At 34.9% G+C, this 18,324-nt stretch overlaps 1 protein-coding gene and 4 long non-coding RNA genes across 9 annotated transcripts in view; 3 read left to right on the top strand and 2 right to left on the bottom strand.

The window, feature by feature from the left end:
• Window positions 1-18,324, bottom strand: part of LOC128672084 (uncharacterized protein) — a 76,274-nt gene that overhangs the window by 2,784 nt on the left and 55,166 nt on the right. For 2 of the 3 annotated variants that reach the window (XM_064436090.1, XM_053748991.2), the window contains exons 2-4: window positions 2,895-3,328; window positions 1,465-1,691; window positions 588-1,100 (exon numbers count right to left, since the gene is read on the bottom strand). In XM_064436090.1, the coding sequence (XP_064292160.1) occupies window positions 588-1,100; window positions 1,465-1,691; window positions 2,895-3,123 (969 nt within the window). In that variant the 5' untranslated portion in view covers window positions 3,124-3,328. The remainder of the gene's footprint in view (window positions 1-587; window positions 1,101-1,464; window positions 1,692-2,894; window positions 3,329-18,324) is intronic. The other variant, XM_053748992.1, reaches the window with a different exon arrangement.
• LOC128672092 (uncharacterized) lies at window positions 5,178-6,298 on the top strand. Of its 3 annotated transcripts, none has more exons than XR_008404908.1 (3): window positions 5,178-5,240; window positions 5,746-6,128; window positions 6,201-6,298. It is a non-coding gene; the product is annotated as an uncharacterized LOC128672092 (long non-coding RNA). The 3 variants fall into 3 exon arrangements; XR_008404910.1 differs by lacking the exon at window positions 5,178-5,240 and adding an exon at window positions 5,285-5,303; XR_010369969.1 differs by lacking the exon at window positions 5,178-5,240 and adding an exon at window positions 5,418-5,436.
• LOC135309766 (uncharacterized) lies at window positions 7,591-9,152 on the bottom strand. The gene is made up of 2 exons (XR_010369970.1): window positions 9,026-9,152; window positions 7,591-8,100 (listed from the first exon to the last, which is right to left on the bottom strand). It is a non-coding gene; the product is annotated as an uncharacterized LOC135309766 (long non-coding RNA).
• On the top strand, window positions 9,268-10,825 carry LOC135309767 (uncharacterized). Its single transcript, XR_010369971.1, has 2 exons — window positions 9,268-9,638; window positions 10,499-10,825. It is a non-coding gene; the product is annotated as an uncharacterized LOC135309767 (long non-coding RNA).
• LOC128672098 (uncharacterized) lies at window positions 13,269-16,574 on the top strand. Its single transcript, XR_008404912.2, has 4 exons — window positions 13,269-13,406; window positions 14,198-15,591; window positions 15,973-16,355; window positions 16,413-16,574. It is a non-coding gene; the product is annotated as an uncharacterized LOC128672098 (long non-coding RNA).

Below are 18,324 nucleotides of genomic sequence, written 5' to 3'. Positions count from 1 at the left end.
TTTGTTTATGATGAAGTAGGATGGAAGAGTAAAATCAGCGTTAGTAGTGTGCTTTACTTCCCTAGGGGCACCGGGAGTCACCTAATCATTCACATCCTTTTTTCATAGCAATTAGACTATTTGATAAATTCTTTGTTGGTTTGCGTTTACTGGTTGTGTATTAATTGCTTATCGCTACTAGTTGCCAAGAAAGAATAAAATTGCCTTTGTCATAACTAGTTGTGAAACTGTTGCCACGGCGATGGAATGGAGTGGGGGTGTAGGTCTGGACCCTACCCGTGGGAAAAAAAGATACGAAAAGGTAGGTCTTTTCGTATCTCTTTTTCCCACGGGGAGGGCCTATTCATGTTCCCTTAAAACGATTCTTGAAGACTTAATACTTCAATAACCACCAACCTTTAGGTTACGATAGCAGGAATTTATAAAAATTACCCGTTGTGCTATTCAAAGTTGTATTCGGGTAGAATATAATCTAGAATACCTAGTATACCATTTTTTTTTCAAAATCCATCTAGTAGAATTTGGGTGATTAAAATAACAACATTCAAACTGTCGCATCAGAAAAAGTTGTATAAAAGAAGTATTACCTTGTAAACGCTAATAATGAATCCAGTAGTAGGCGTGTGCGATTTCTTCGGCCCTCCAGCTAAATCATTAAACGGCGGTCTGCAAATCATTGCCACTTCACTATACAGATCCAGCGTATGCGCCGCTGAATACCTTATCGTCTTCGGGTCAAACTTGGTCAAAGACGCACTCCTCATGTTATTGTAAAACATCAAAGGGTCCGACAAAGTCGTGTTTATCACATAGTACGATATGAATGGAAATTCTGCATTCTTCTCCATATTGGCTAATAACATTCCTCCAACAGCTGTGTTGGCTTGGGCCACGTCATTAAGCAGCTCTCCTGCAGCCAACTTTTGTCTGGTCAAAGGTTTGGCGAGCGGTGACTCCAGGATTGGTTCTATTGGTTCAAGTGGGCTCATGAGATGAGCTAGGATGCAAAGCTTAGGGTCAGCTACTTCGAGAATACTCAATGAGTTTGGGATAGTCTTCGACATGGGCCCCTTCTCGGGCGTAGGAGGCGGGACTGGAAGCTGCAAATGTAAAATTAAAATAATTTAGACTATTTACACGAAATATGTCACAAATAATTTAATATAATCTCCTCACCGTCTATAAAAATATTACTTGTGGTTTTGTATGCGCGTAATAATTCCAATTTTGTTCTACTTAATTGTTGATAATACTGATACCCATCCTGGGACCCGTCTAAGTATATCGAAAATAGATTCCTACACAGAATTAGACGGATTAGATATATTCTTGAAGTGATGTAGTTGCATCTGAATATGTTAAATACACTAACTTCACCAGTCCATCATGGCTGTCAAACTGTAGCCGGGAGGAAGAGTTCACTTGGGTGTTGTAGACTTTGAAATGAGACAAGTTTTGACTTACTGGAACACCCTCAGGCAAGAAGCGATCAAGCGCGTGCGCAGGTATCACGAAGCAGTCTCTTTCCAAGGTCGCGAGAGAGACAGGCTCCGTCCGCCGGCGGTCGTGCGTGGTGGTTGTGGGAGGTCTGTCCCATCTCATCAGGGAAACCGAGGGCTCCCGCGTGACGAGGGGCTGGGGGGGCTCGGGGTCCTGCCCCGTACCAACGCCAATCACGGGCCCGCATCGCTCTGGAAGGATATGAAGGGACTGTTGAGAATAATTGCCTTTTAGGTTATTTTCAAAAGCACAGGAGATAAAAGTATGCGGGTTCTGATGGTAGACAAACATTTCAGTCCATGGAAAATATATACATATTTATAGTGACAGACTATATATTTTCCATTGACACTGTCAGACACTTTTAGTACCTACCTTTTGATTAATTCTATTTGAGATACCTCTTATGTGGGATTTCACATTTTCATGAATGGCTCATGAAAAGCAAGAAAAAATATGAAAAACAGAGGAAAAAACTCTCTTTTATAGTCGTATTTGCCCTGAGAAATACGTCGGTTTCCTCGCGATGTTTTCCTTCTCCGAAAAGCAAATGGTGGTCCCTTAAAAATACTATGCATGAGTGAAATATGTATAGAAACGCATGTGGCACGAGTAGGATTCGGTATATAGGCTGTTTCATTAGAGCTAAAGTTAATATAATAACAAATCTGTCTTTTAAACTCTATTGATATTTAACTGAGCCAGTTCTATACAGCTTCTAGGACCCCGCGTTGACCTTTATTGTGGGTCTCATCTAAGCCAACGTTGTAGAAATTCACACCTACAGGTTGAAAAACACTTACAGCATTAAATTTATACTTGTTGTAATGACGTTGCAATATCAGTACACGAAAATAGATGAGACTGTGGAGCCAAAATTATGAACCGGCTAGCATCAGATCTGTCTGTCTGTCTGGGACGTCTCCGCCATAACATTTACCTGCTAATGTGTGTCTAATCAAATTCTTGGACGCCAAACTGTCCGTCAAGCGATATTTTTAGAGATTTCCACGTCATGTCTGCGTTTTAACTAATGAGAGCGATGTTAGTATCAGAAAACATGGTTATTTACCGTCTTCTAATTATTTTGCCATGCGTTTGACAAGAATTATAACAACTTATTACAAATTGCAGAAGTTAAGTATCCAAAATAGCAGAAATTAGTTACTTTTAAGATTATTAAAGGATCGCCACTTATTACAAACGTGCTTCTCAAAGCATTTATTCAGAAATTAGACCCTCACTTTCCTCAAAGTACTTTTCACTTCAAAAATTTTATATAATTTCTCAAAAAGCTACAAACTACTAGTGGCATTTCGGAACGACCACTTCTCAGACGAAATGCCGAAAGAAAGCCGATGCGGTCCCACTTTCCATTGTAAATCACTGGTTACCTGAGCCGTCGTTGTATTGCGCACTGCTGCGCGGCGCAGCGGACAGAAACAGGTGGGTCTTCAGGGTCTTGGTGGTGTAGTGGTTTTCTTCCATGAAGGAGTACCTCTCCCGATCTCGCCGCTTGGCATTCCTTCCCGCGCCGAGCGCCCCCCGCGCTTTCCCTCCCCCGCCCCCACTCGAACTCATACTTTTCTCCCCGCTGAAGTTCTTTCGAAACATCAAATTCATTTTGGAAGCTTGCCACTTTTCCTCTCCCTCGCGCAACAAAAATAAGTATAAGCTTGTCTTGCTTTAATGTTGTGTCTAACACGGCAATTAGCCGCCGCTAGCCAAGATTTTAAGCCCAGCTATATTCAGATGTCTTCCATCTCTATCTAACAACAGTCTTTGATAGGATTGTTTTTATTGCTATTTCAGTTGAGTTTGGTTAGAACTGAAAATAGTGGATTATGGTAATAGTTGAACAGATGCGAGGTGATGTCGTAGTAAATAATCATTAAAAAGGAATCGATAGGCTTTTAATTTAATTTTGTTTACAGTTTTAGTTTTGGAATGCTATAGCATATATTTATATATATATATATATATATACAGAGATTTGTATACAGATACAGATCTGTATATAGAGATTTGTGGGTTGCATTGTATGTATCATTAACTACTTCACCATATTTCTTTTATCTATGACTTCACGCCTGTGTAGGCGTATTTAAAGGTAAGGGTGGTAATAAAGGTTCATTTTAAATAATTACAAACTTGACCTTTGGATATGGTACAGATTACTTCGATAAAATATTCCCATATCGGTTCAACCAATAAATTATTAAGCTGAGAAAGAAAATAGTTGTTCCATTTCAGGGACCCGATAGTGCATATCAATCGATTTCTCCAATTTTTTCGATGTTTCAAGATTTCGATCGATCGATACGTTTGATATTGAACTTTATCGTTTGTGTTTTTCTATGGATGCAGAAACTGTGTTAAATCTATTAAAAATATGAGAAAATTGAGGATGTGAACTTCGACTGTACGAGAATCGGACCGAATATGGAGTGTAAATCCAGGCAACATCCTGTGTACTTGTGGCTTTTTATTTAGTTATAGAAGAGAGACGTCAAAGAAACTTACTGAATCGTGTTGTACCAACACTGTATTCTTGCAAATAAATATTAATTGATTGATTGAGAAGTATGATTAACTCTTTGCTTATATAATATTACTGCACTTATCGTGTATAGACGTATTAACAATTATTCCATTATGTCTTGTCCTACATCTAGATCAAATATGAAGAATTTAATAAATATCTATTTGGAAACTACGATCTTGCTACCTCTGACATGCCTCTGTTTGCTCCGGGGGTTCAAAATAATATGACGAATTTATGGCTACGGAACCTTGAAAAAGATGCAACGTCACTATCATCACTACATAGTATAAAACGAAGTCGCTTCCCGCTGTCTGTCTGTCCCTATGTATGCTTAGATCTTTAAAATTACGCAATGATTTTTACGCGGGTTTCTTTAATCCATAGAGTGTATAATTTATTATGGTTTTACCTGAGCAAAGCCGGGACAGGCCGCTAGTCATTGATAAATCACAAGTTCTCGCGCAGCTCCGCATGACTCATAAACTATAAGTTTATATTTCTAAGCTTTATAGACCCGTGCACACAAAAAGTTTTTGCAGCATATACGGATTCAGTGTGCACGTGCACCTTGAATAGTCGAAACCTTATCATTTAATTTAGAGTGAGACTCTTGTCAATGGAGTTCCTTCCATTGCTCTCTCTATTCATAGCTAATTCCTTTACTTCTTGATACGACACGACGCTCACTTTTTCTTTAATTTGTCTAGTGTAACTTTGTCTTGGTCTTCCTGGGTTCTTTCTCCTACCTTTTCTTCTATAACATACCTATCTAAAGAAGGCATCGTGTCGTATTCTAGTGTTCTAACCAACATAACAAATGAACTTGATGAGTGCTAATTTTAAAACAGCTAATTTTAGAGCTAAACTTAAAGTTCTGCTCATTACTGTGTGCATAGTTCGCGTGATACTATCTTATACAATGTAGATAATCCATTTGATAATTAAATATTTTTCTTATTGGTATTAATGAACTAATTATTTTTGTCAAATTTTATAAAGACCTATTTTATACAGCTTAAGAATTTTCCACTTTAATTTTTGTTATTTCAAACTCATACCATATTTGTGTTCGATTAAAAGCTATAATTGAACAATTATTGACTATACATAGCACGATTACACGCTGGAAGCAGCTAGCTAATAAATACGATAACCATTGGTTTTTTTTAACACAAACCTAACATGCTTTGGAACAGTAAGTCGTTTTAGAACGAAATTGTAATTTTTGCGAAATATCGGTGTTTATAAAATTTAATAGGTTGAATTGTTTCATTACATTATCAGTGAGAGTGTTGATCGTTAATTTTCATAACATTAATCTATTTAGCTAAACGTAATGTTTGTAATCTTTCGCATTAAGGCTGCAGTGGAAAATACACTCACACACGAACGTAGGACCTCCTTTTTCGAAAGTCGCTTAAAATTGGATAGTAATTAGTCGAATTGAAGTGGCTCGGTTCTGGCAAGAAAGGCTTTCGTAGCCAGCGGTGGAGCGTTTTTGGTTTTGCCATCGACACGCGAAGTAGAAGAAGAAACGCTCCAGTATCCGTTGGAAAGTTGGGATAAAACCAACACGATTGGATATATCACATTGTCGCGTACTTCATTCGTGGGGCAGACTCTCAAGTTTCACTCAATAATACAAAGTTTGACAAGTGACGTTTTAAAATTCCATTTTTTAGAGATAACTATAATTTCAGGTATATTGTTACTGTTGGCGTTGTCGCAAGGCTACAGCGCAAGGCTCACCTACTTCACTCGTCCAGGCAAAACTGACCAATTCTCTGATGATTATTACTACGAAAGAAATCTATACGACAGTAGTGAAAGTGATTACGACGCTGCTGACGTCCGCGTTACCGTACCTATTATAGTCTTATTAGAAAAAACCAAAGCATCACGAGTACCTAAAGAAGAGTCAAAATCGTTTGAATCCATTTATGAAAGAAAATTCGGGAAAAAACCTGGAATGTTGAGCAAGAAGAGATCCAAACACCGTCTGAAGTCGTTATTTAGAACTCTTAGGAACCTCGGTACAGAAGACTTTTAATGTAATCCTATAATTTCAACTTATCACAAATTTGTAAGCATGACAATTTAGATTTCTTATTGTTACTTACTACACTGTGGTTCACAATTTGTATTTTTTTTTCAGTATATGTGTTAAATTTTGATTAAGATGCGTGACGCCTGACAAGACTCTGATGGTCACATTGAAGCCAATCGCTTTCAATAAATTTTTCTTTGAAAATATCTAGTATTTACTTTGACGTTTTAATTTTATAAGATTGATTCGCTAATTTGTTCGATACTTGGAAGAAAATTCTTTAAACTACTTTAAAACTTTCGCGTTGCATAATTATATACTAAATAACGGGTATTCAACGCGCATTACCATTTTTATTTCCCAGACGTTTCGGACGTTTTTACAAGGGTCCGCGGTCACTGGGCGACTGACTCAGCAAGCTACGGCGACGACGTCTGTCCGGTAGAATCTTCTTCTACCGTCATACTATTTCGCCGCCAAGTACCGTCACAGTGTCCTTATTCCGTAGCGCACCTGTATGGTCGATTTTAGCCAACTTGACAGCAAAACGAGGTTTCGTTTTTGCTATCACTGGATTCCGAGCAGGTGCTAATTTATGTCCGCCGACCCGATTGAAATTGTTTGGGTGTTTATTAATTTCGATTGCCTCACGAACTAATCGGGGGTAATAATGTCGTTCATTCGACAATATTCTGGGAAATAAAAAAGGTATGTGCGCATTTAATACCTGTTATTTAGTATATAATAAAGTTTGTTTGCTGAAATATGTTTCAACATTATCGCAATATTTGACATTAAACATTTACTTATATAATTAAACAAGCCTGTAAAATCTATTCTTTCTTCGTTTCTATAGACACTTAGAATACGACGATACGCAAGCGTGTTTCTATTTATATTATTAGCTGTGACGTCCTGAAGCTTGAAATGTTTATATTTTAATGACACGGCTGTGGAATTACATTCGGATGTCTGCCTGACGTTCAACTCTATTTGGATGCTGTTGTTTTAGCTGTCAAGGCTTTTTATCCTTTGGTTGGGACACTGTGTGGTTCTATTCCAAAGAACCCGCCTTAAAATCATATTATATCGAACATAAACATAATTACCTAACTGAATTGAGTTTAATCATCAAATTATCACATCCCTTCCTTATAACGATATAACCTCACTGGTAGGGTAACTATCACATAGACATTCAGTTCATCGAACTGTGCAGTAATATATAAGGGTTTTAATCTATTTCTTTGATGGTTAAGACTTTTTGTCGTCCGTCCGTCAAAAATTCCGACATGAGGGATCCCCTGATGCCGGACGTAGCGCGAATAAACGTTATAGGCGTGCTATTCACATACCATGGGGCTATTCTAGAGTCTAAAGAATGGGATGCACGCTTTCATATAGGAAATCGTCTTGCTTCTCTTTCTACGAAACATTTAATATCATTATACTAAATATTTTTTCCTCGAGAGTCTATACCTAAAACAAAACACAGTCAAAGATGTGATCCAATTAATTTATTGATTTACATCACAGATATTAGAACATTACAGTGAATTACATCAACAGGAGTTCTACTTTTGAAATGCTGATTATTTGGAATTATTTTTCAAGTAATTCGATAGAAGTTATAAATATTTAGCGGAAAACAATTTAGATTAAGTATGAAGTGATTTATAGCAATATCGATCCTCGTTCAAATTCATTTTGCTTGGTATTTTATTTCCCTTACTCGGTTTTACTCCAAACTTCAATTTGATGAAATGATTTTTCCGGTTTCGATTCGATCTGTCAGTGCCGCGTGGATCTCTATGATCGTTGAGCCAAGAATCGTTATCTTTGTCACATCCATCCCAAATATCAGATTCACATTCATCTCGTTCGTGTTCTAGAATATCATAGTATAAATCTTGCAGTCTCTGTTGTTTTAAATCACTGATATTATCATCCAATATTGCTATGTGATATCTTGAGTCAATTAAACGTAAAGTTAGCAGAAGAAATACGCCTGTAAAAATTAAATTAATCATCTTCCTTTTGTCTTGCGATTGTGACAAATAATCAGATTAGTGTACTTTATTATTAATTTATTGTTAGTACTTTATTTAGTAGTCTGTATGGGTATCTATTTCTATCGCCAAATAGCAGTTCTTGTATTGTTGTGTTCAGGTTTGAAGGGAGAGAGGGGCAGTGTAATTATAGGGTACTATGGCAAAAGTGCCTAGGCCACAAAGTCGGCAACCTGCGTGTAACATCCCTGGTATTACAGTTTTATCGTTCATAGGCTGTGGTAGCCCTTACTAAAAAGAGGGCCACACGCCTATTTACTTTTAGTAGTACAAAAATAAGTTTTATTTTGGAGTAGCTTTTGCCCGGGGCTTCGCCTGCGTAAATTTCCCACGGTTATTTTTCCGGGATGAAAGGTATCCTATGTCATTCTTCATATTTCAAACTACATGTATGTAAAATTTCAAGAAGACTGGTTGAGCAGATAGAGCGTGAAGAGGTAACAAATAAACAAACTCACTTTCGCATTTAATAATATTACTCAGGATTAGGATAAGTTAGGAATAAGTACACTTAAATAGGTACCTCAGTATCATGTTTTCCCTAATACTTAGCTGGTGACGTTTTTGACATTTCACTTTATGTTTATAAATATTTTTAATTACATTAACAAAGTTTCATAAACAAATTATAGTTGAGTAAAATATAAAAAAAAGCAGACTGTTTCTTTTTTCGAAAAGTCCAGCGCTTGGTCCCATAAAATAATAAAATTTTATAGATTTTACTTCGATAAGGTCGCCTTTTGCATAACGTATCTCGTTCATTATGTTGTGCTATGTGTACAATATGTAAACTATATAACTAATTTGTAATAAAGAAATATATAATACAATAAAGTTGTCTGGTATCGTATATTTTCAACTCACCTGTAAAGAGCATAACGTCAGTATATTAGCACGAGTACCTGCTTAATGCAAACCCAGTCTTGGCAAAAACTTTACGCTGAATTATGTGTTAATTTTTAGCTATAATTGATTAGTTAGGAATTCAGTCACTACAGATAACGAAAATAAGATCAAAATTCAAAACTGAGAATGCTATCCTCCTATTTAAGAGATGTGCTTCTAACGATGTATTCACTTCAGAATCAAACAATGTACAAAAAAAAATATTTTTGACACAAGCTTTTATTGTTGTCAGAGAGATCTAATTGCATTCAATGCGTGACAAAAAATCGTGTTCTATTGTGGATGTCGTACGAGGCGACCATAGCCAGCAGATGACTATAGCATTCCCAAAGATCGTTGTTGTCAAATCGCAGCCGAAACTTCAACATTTTAACCTAAAAATTACCACCTACCATAACAACTTTGTCCATGTATATGTGATTGATCATGCTTGTTACATGTTCAATTATAGGTATACAAATAAATACATAATCTTTATTCATTGCATGGTATAAAATAAACGTAATGCTAACAATTTTGACTTTCATATTGCCAAGATCTATTGAATTTTTATTCGCTATGTTGTTGAAAGGTAAGATACGTTGGTACACAATGAGATTGGCTATTTGGATATAGAATAAAATGCACAACGATAATTAAATGTCACTTTAATTCCTCGGTTTTATTAATTATGCGATTTCTATGAATATTACTATTTTTTATTTGATTAAAATATATGGCATACTTTTTGCAGAAAATCAATATGGAGCTTGTATAATAAAATACGGGATGTTACAATTATGGAGTCAAAATTGTAACATCCCGCATTTTATTATACAAACTCCATGTAGAATTTCTGTGACATTTTAAAAGTATCTAATTTGACTAGTTAGTAATAGCCGATTAACTGTTTCGGTAGTTTGTCCTGTTGTTTTTCAAATATTATACTTTCTTTAACGCTTTATATTTAAGAGTTGTATCTTGTTATTTGTTTTATTTCGAGCTCCTTCGGCACGTTAATTAAGCCAGCGGTACCTGTTATATTTGCGTATTGGACTCACGTTCCATCTCAATCAACTAGTTTTATCTTACAACTATGCATGTGCGTAAAATTTTCGCATTTTTTAATTTAGTATATGAACTGTGCATGTGTGTCTGTTAGGCTACAGAAGAATTTCTTATATCTATTGATTCATAATGATATATACATATAATGTAATTTATATTCATTACACAAATTGCATGCGCAGATATGGATGATGGACCTAGAATCAGAAATGAAGTCATTGAGCTGTGTCATTAAGGTACCTAGCTCATTTTTAGAGGAAGACATGGTTTTATCTGTTCTCGTTATCAAATGCCATCAACTCGCAAAGAAGAGGAAGGATTCATAATGGCGATAAGACGATAATGCTTTTGCAACCACTCCACTATGACATTTACTTTTTACAGGATTAGTTTTTCTGCTGGCGTTTCAATTGATTCAATCCAGACCGTGCCACGCTCGACTACTTGAAGATCAAATTGTGGAATTTGAACGCACCAACCCAGATTACCCCATTCTAATATATTCTTATTCGCCATATGTAAAATATCCTTTATACGATTTCAATGACTTCTTATCAAGACTATTATCAGATGATACAAATTCCGAATCAAGATCTTCGAAAGGACATCCCAGATTTCGTAAGAGACCTAATAAAGGAAATAAGCGTAGAACCAAGCACATAATATTTAATATACATTCATAACATATACATTAAATTTATGTGAAATTTTGATTGTCTTTTTTTTACGAGATATCGAGAGAAAATGGAATTATATTCACATTTCATTTAACTAATCAACCCTGTGTAAGCACATATGCGGCGTCCTACCTCACTAATAGTAAGCGTTTGCCTGGGGCCGCTGCAAGGGTGGCAGCTGAACTTAAAATGGCCAAGTATTCTGTTTTATCCAACCAGTACGAGTTTGTTCCAGTTGCCGTGGAAACGGCTGGCCCATGGTGTTCGGAGGCGAAGCGCTTTGTTGGTGAGATAGGACGGCGTTTAAGGTGTCGTGGATATGACTACCGCTCCGGATGGTACTTGGTTCAAAGGCTATCAATTGCTATCCAACGAGGAAACGCAGCTAGCGTTATGGGTACTTTTGAACCGGGTACAATTCGGGGTGGCATTTTTGATTGACTTTGTAATTGTTTATGTTTTATTTTGTTTTATTATTTGTATTTTTAATAAATAAAAAGTGAATTGTAATAGTGAAAAAAAAACCCTGCAATATATTTCTAACAAAACAAAACAAAATGAATAGTTTTTTTATGACTGATACTTAGATAGGTTTACTTGCTATTCTACTAACTATGGGTATTTGAGATTGTGAAATTAAGATTTAGATTATGAGTACAGTATTTGTGTTATTTCGTGCTCCTTCGGCACGTTAATTAAGCCAGCGGTACCTGCTATATTAGCGTATTGGACTCACGTTCCATCTTAATCAACTAGTTTTATCTTACAACTAAGCATGTGCGTAAAATTTTCGCACTAGGTATACAGATGTATACCTAGTTGTCGTAATTCTATGATAATATAAACATGTACAAGATAAATATGTTGCATGATCTTTCTCCTAACGGAGAAAATGGATGAATGCGACGATCAACAGAGAGATAGATGAATAAATACGACAATAATCACTTTTCCTATTCAATCAAAACTTCAAATTAATTTTAATTTCTCTTGAATTATACGGTAAAACGAGATTAGTAATGTCTAATAGATAAAGAATGGATAATGATTAAATTAGTCGTTGTAACCAGTCGCTATGTTTTTGAAAGGTAAATTGATTTATTTTAAAGATAATAAGTTACTATAAAGATAAATTTTCCGTACCTCAAAGAACCTCACCGTCATCACAACCGTATCTGAAGTTTTTGACCGTGCCTCTGTCCTTTGTCTATCAAGACCCTTTTTCTTAAGAAATAGGGTACGGTTTAGGTTGAAAATCAAGTCAAAAATACCTAATACTCAGGTCTATAGGTTGTCTCTTTTAGCTGAAGGAGAAAGAGAGAGAGAAGGATGAACAAATTGCATCTGCATTGTTATTAGATTGCCTACTATACGCAACAACTTTTGAGTTTTCTTTCACAAAATCGTGAAATAACAAAGAAAAGCATGTGATATATAAATATATATACTTTGTCGTTACAGGCTTATTAATATTTCTGTTGATGTTACATAAAATTCACTTAAGACATCATCAGTCAAGACTATCGGAAGACTACGGCAGTTTTTATCAACATTTACACCATCACGATGAATATCCTCCGATGCCGGAGACTGATCAAACAGACAATTGGGACCACGATGAGCCGAAAACTCCGCATTTACATTATGTGTATTCTGATGAAGCATCATTAAAATCATCAGAAACAGTTGAAGATTTTTATTCGGACCCAAGGTTTCATTTAGGACCTCTGAAATTTGGAAAGAAACCTGGAAAGGGAAACAAATTGATAAAAAGAAATAATAGAACATCATGTTTAGTCGCATTGCGATAACAGACTCAAGTTGTAGATAGCAAATTACTAATTTCTAATTAATCTAAAAGTTTTTCATTGCATATAGCTTTTGAATCTGGTAAATTAAGTCATTTACTCACTTATGCCCCTGTTGTGAATGCGTAATGAAGTTATTAAAAATTCTTTTCATTTCATTTTTTATTTTTTGATGAATGAGAACATATTATCTTGGTTTGTATGATGCCTAATATTAATTTCCAATTCATTTTCTTCTTGTTAGCGTTAAAAATATATTAATGAAGACCAATAAGATGCCACCCATCCGTTATAATCTGTGGCGTCATGCAGGTCTGTCAGCGTGCAGGTGACCGGAACTTTTTTACATATTATTTAATATCTTCATATAGCTATTACTAAATAGTAAAAATAGCTGTTCCTCGCGGCTTTCCTTGCGGTAAACAACATGCCTTCAGCCCTTCAACTATGTCCACGCTAAAAATTACTTGCATTCATTGGTCCTTTTTGAGGTGAATGAAGAACAAACAAACACAGTTTCACATTCATAATATTAGTATGAATTATTCTAATTAATATATAATTTACAAATATATAGACTTGTTTCATTTCATTCACTCAATAAAAATCAAGATTTTAGTGCAATAGCAATTATGTTCAATTTTATTAACATGATTGTTGATTGAGATTGCTTGTTCAATTTATAAATACATATTTTTTAATTGCAAGGTATATAAATGAAATAAATAATCAGTAGTAGAATATTCCTTTATAAAGCTATGAGATGTGTGCTTCATAATACGTTAATAGTCGCAATGTTCTTAAAAGGTAAGACGAAAACAAATATTATTCTTCTAAATTAGTATAAAGCATCCTTATGCAACTTTACGTTAGTTTTATTAAAAACAAACTGTCAAATTTCATGATAAATAAATTAGTATTTACAAAAAATGTTTCGATTTTCAAATGTAGTGGATGTAATTTACAAAAACTTTAAATTAGGTACTAATACTTACCTATTAAGTTTAACAGAAAATTAAAATTGTCAATAGTGATGCAGAGATCATGCTAAGTTAAATAAGAATTTCGAATTTGAATATAAAATTGGAAAACTTTTGAATTTGTGAAAGTTTTACATAATTAATTGAATATGTTACTCATTCACGCAAAAACTACTGGACGGATTTCGATGAAATTTGATATAGAGACACTTGGATAGGAATTCTCGCGAGAGCAAAGCCAGGGCCAATAAGTGAGTTTATGTTCTGTGTGTAGTGAATATGATAGAGAATATGAAGAACACAAATACCATGCACCATTTAGTTAATTTCTGTTTCCCTTATCTATACTCCATATTTGCATTTTAGTTTTTTTTGTTTGTAAATGAATAAACACAAAAATTACTGGACCGATTTTGATAAAATTTGGTAAAAAAAAGACCTTTGAGGCATAACAGTCGTTTGTAGGTTTGATTCTCAGCGCGGACAAATATTTTTAATCTGCGTTTCTAGGTATTTTGTGATAGTTTTTAGCTCGGAGATAATGCTTGTAGCATCAAGTTTGCTATAGTTTATTATGTTTTTATTTGAAACAATAAAGTTTAATCGAATTATCAACAGGCTTAGTTCTGCTGCTCACGTTGCAAGTGATTGACTCAAGAAGACCACCATTGTCACAAACATTGGGCTATGGAAATTTGCCGCATCAAATTTTTAAATGGGATCGGACTGAGCCATATCCATCAGGTCCACAATATGTCTACCCACCCTTTTTAGGGTACCGTCTGCATGATTCTAATAATCCACTAAGAATACGCTCTGTATATCATCGACATCCCGCGAAATTTGGCCCTAAACCTAACAAACCAAACAAAGATGGTAGACACAAGCATAAACTGAGTAGATTTTATGAACATCGTTCTTGTATTCATTAAAATGTATTAAAACAAACTAAAGTCCACTACATATTAGCGCTAAGTGATCACTTAATCAATAGAAACACTGCTTGATGAAAAATGTTCAAATATGAGAAGATTAATGAAATTATACATATGTCAGTAACAAGGAGAACAGAAAAACGAAGAGCAACGACAAACACGGGAACATCGTTAAATAAAATCTTTTAAATTATAGATTTGTTAAATTATATGCTACCTGCTTATATCTCACATTGATTATGAAACGTGACTATGTTTCAGTGGGACCGACATTTTCAATAAAACGGAATATACACGCATCATATTACGTACATTCTTCTTCATAGTCGTATTCCTCATGGCTGAGGGTCGTGGTCATTACGTGGAATGAAACACACACAACAACTTTCTTGCCATTATTAATGGAGTGGTTTGCCATTGCCTTCTCCATTTCACACACAAGTTAATAATAGTCAACCAGTGTGCAGGTTTCCACACGATGTTTTCCTTCACCGGAAGCAAGTGGCCGTCAGATTGTGGAGTCAGATTTATATACAAACTTATGTGGCATGAGTAGGATTCGAACCTGGGACCTTTCGATCCACAGGCGGGCGTTTAACCATTACACCACCGCTTCACCGCTTCGTTACGTCTATACACATCTTTGATTTGAACGTTCTGAGTTTAGTTTTTGATTATAAAACTTCATTTTTCAATTTTTTGTTTTTGTACTTTCATTTCCATTCTGATATTAACAATTATCTGTTATAGGATGTTTAATTAATAAAATGGAATCATAGAAAAGAAAAAAAAATATCAGTAACTCGTAAAATTTTTATAACACTGCAATTTCTTCTGCATTGTATTTGTTTATTTTTTACTCTTCATTATACTAACTACTTGGATCATTTTCACAAGATGCTCAATTAGATTCTTCCTTCCTCTTCAATTGTTTTAATCAAAGTTTAAATTAATTCGTAAGCATTTTGAATTATACGGTATAAAAACGAGATAAGTACAGTTACTAAATTAGACATGCGTAAGGCCAACACAAGGCAGAGACTTCATGGCAGTTGATAGACGCTATGTTTTTGACAGGTAAGAGCCGAATTTCATTATTTACTTTATTACAACGTTAAACAATGATATAGCAATCTAAAAGTGGCTTGCATCAGTCATCTTCGACTCGACGTTAACTTTAACCTGTGCATAAAAATGCAAAGTAATATGTTTAAACGTCAGCGATGCGCAGGTCAAAGTTGACTGACGCAATTTACCCTAAATGCCGTAAAACGCGTAGGTAATGTATTGTGGCTATTCCGCTTCAGCACAGTCCTGACAGAAGGGACAAACGCAAAAGTGATGGCTTCATGTTATCAAAGAGGGTATGCGTGGCTAGTTGTTTGCAGCTTTAGTAAATATTATTTAATTTAGAATATGATTTTTGTATTTGTAATAGTGTAAATTTGATTGTTACAGGTCTACTTATTCTGCTGATATTTCCTGCTGTTATCTCCCAGAGCCAGTCACAAACAGTAGATGAAATTAAGCTTAAGTTGCAATCAGAGACCAAGCCTGATTTAGGATCCGAGAATCCACCCAATTTGGGATATTTGTATCCACCCAATTTAGGATATCACTTGTATGATTCTGTTGAAAATTTACTAAGATCATCGAAAATAGTACGTTTGAAATTTGGACGTAAACCTAGTAAAGGTAACAAATTGAGTAGACACAAAAAATATAGATTGACTCACAACGAAAATGTTATTGAAGAATACGGATATAATGTAAAACTTTTAACATCAAAGAAAAGTGTATGTACCATTGCATATTGATACAAAACTTTATTATAAAAATAGGCAATCTCTGCCATTATTCACGCCTACAATAATATAACAAACCAATTTTAGTACAAGAAATAAGACATAAAGTACGTAGCAAATCTGAATGTTACTATTGCAAAAGGCGTTTACATATGAGATACATTCGATCGTATTGAATGTCATTGGGCAATCTTGAAAATTGACCCTCGTCGTCGTCAATGAATAAAATTATTTACACAAAATATCGCACTTTGATTCGAGTTTTTTTTTTAATAAATAACTCGAGCGATTGAGATCTGGTCAGAAAGAAAAGAAAAAATTCAGACCTGGGATCTGGCCTGATCTACTTTAACCCCCGTTAATCCCTCGAAATCGTTGATGTATCTAGTTTTCTATTTATATCTACGGAAGCGGAAGAGGCAAACTCAATTGAATTCCCTTCATTCGTACAGTTAAATGTTAGAATTAACTTTATTGACCTAATTACTTACAGCTAATCAACGTAGGAATGTCAAAGAAATATATATAAAAACTTAAATATTTTAAAAAAAAAAAAACATATCATTATACTATCATTTTTAACAATACTTATTACCAAATAAACCAGTTCAAATTGTCATTATTCAAACTGGTTATAAGTACTCATTGGTACACATACATTCAGAGTTCAGACTAACTATTTCACAAGCTGTGGTTAAATTTAAACGTTTGGTTTAGTAACAATACTATAATTAAACCGCTCAATTACCGAAAGATTGACCTTTCCTTTTGACCCGTACCTAACACGCACGTTTTATCAAGATCTAAAGTTTTACTTGCCTATTAAACTTCCGAAGTTATTGAACTCGCCAAAAACAAGACTAAGTAATCTCTATTACGAACGTAGAAAAATAATAACTTAAATCTCACTACCTATTCATATCTTTTTAAGTTGGTTACTTATCATAAACATTTCTCGTCTCTATAGATCTCTGGATCATCGTCGTGAGCTCAACGTTTTCCATAATAGATTTTTAAGTGCCACGTTACTGAAAAGTGCCACGTTACTGAAACTCTGTGGAGTTGAGTGCATTTCCGTACTTCAGCTGAAAACTGTTTGCAGTCATTTTATAATTTTCTGTGTTCAAGTTAGGTATAGAAAAAGGAAAGAAATTTGAAAATGCTTTTTTTTAAAATACAAACTATCTAAAATTATTTCAGTCATTTCTGTATATTGACAACATGGATCCATACTTATAAGTCTGTTCTTCTGTCGGTCTGTCTGTTCCACTTTCACGGCCAAACCGCTAGACAGATTTGTATGCATTTAGCTAAAGATCCCCGTTCAAATATAGGCTTTTTTTAAAAAAAAAACAACCCCCAATTGACTGTAAAGGGATAATGGAATATGATAGTTTGTATGAATATCATGTTGATAAGACGACTAAAGACGACTTAATTTGGCTATCACACAAAATGGGTAACACATTAATTACAAATATTATAAGTATTTGCTGTCGGAAGAAACTATACTACGTTAATGAACATAGAACGACAGTGTACAAAAACATACTTTAGCTTAAAGTACGTTTTCTTTTTTTAATAACAGATTAACTATTTATTACAACGATGTGGTGTAAGTCGTATGTAGTCTGTAAGTAGCCTTTAATCTGCAATCTGGCTGCGTGTGGTCAGCTCGTTAGTCTTAGTTAGCAAAGGGTAGTTGTTGCTGATAACGGTAATGTGTCGGTTAGCATCGCTGACCACTGCTGATAAGCTGGTCTTGAATACAGTCCAGTTTATAGTTAATGCATCGGTGCTAACACTACGAATATTTGATTTAAATCTGAACTTAATACCTCTACGTGCGAGAGAGGGTCTTAAGAAAAAGGGTCGTTGACAGACAGACAAACTGACTGGGTACACGGACAACAAAATGATCATAGGTAGATAAGGGTTCCGTTTTTAACTTTTTAAGCACATAACACCAAGAATCACCAGAAATTCTGAATATAATACAAAACTG

Source organism: Plodia interpunctella, chromosome 8 (assembly GCF_027563975.2).
Source record: "Plodia interpunctella isolate USDA-ARS_2022_Savannah chromosome 8, ilPloInte3.2, whole genome shotgun sequence".
Lineage (NCBI taxonomy): Eukaryota > Metazoa > Arthropoda > Insecta > Lepidoptera > Pyralidae > Plodia > Plodia interpunctella.
Note: the sequence above shows the minus strand (reverse complement) of the source record. Positions and strands in the feature narration are given on the sequence as shown.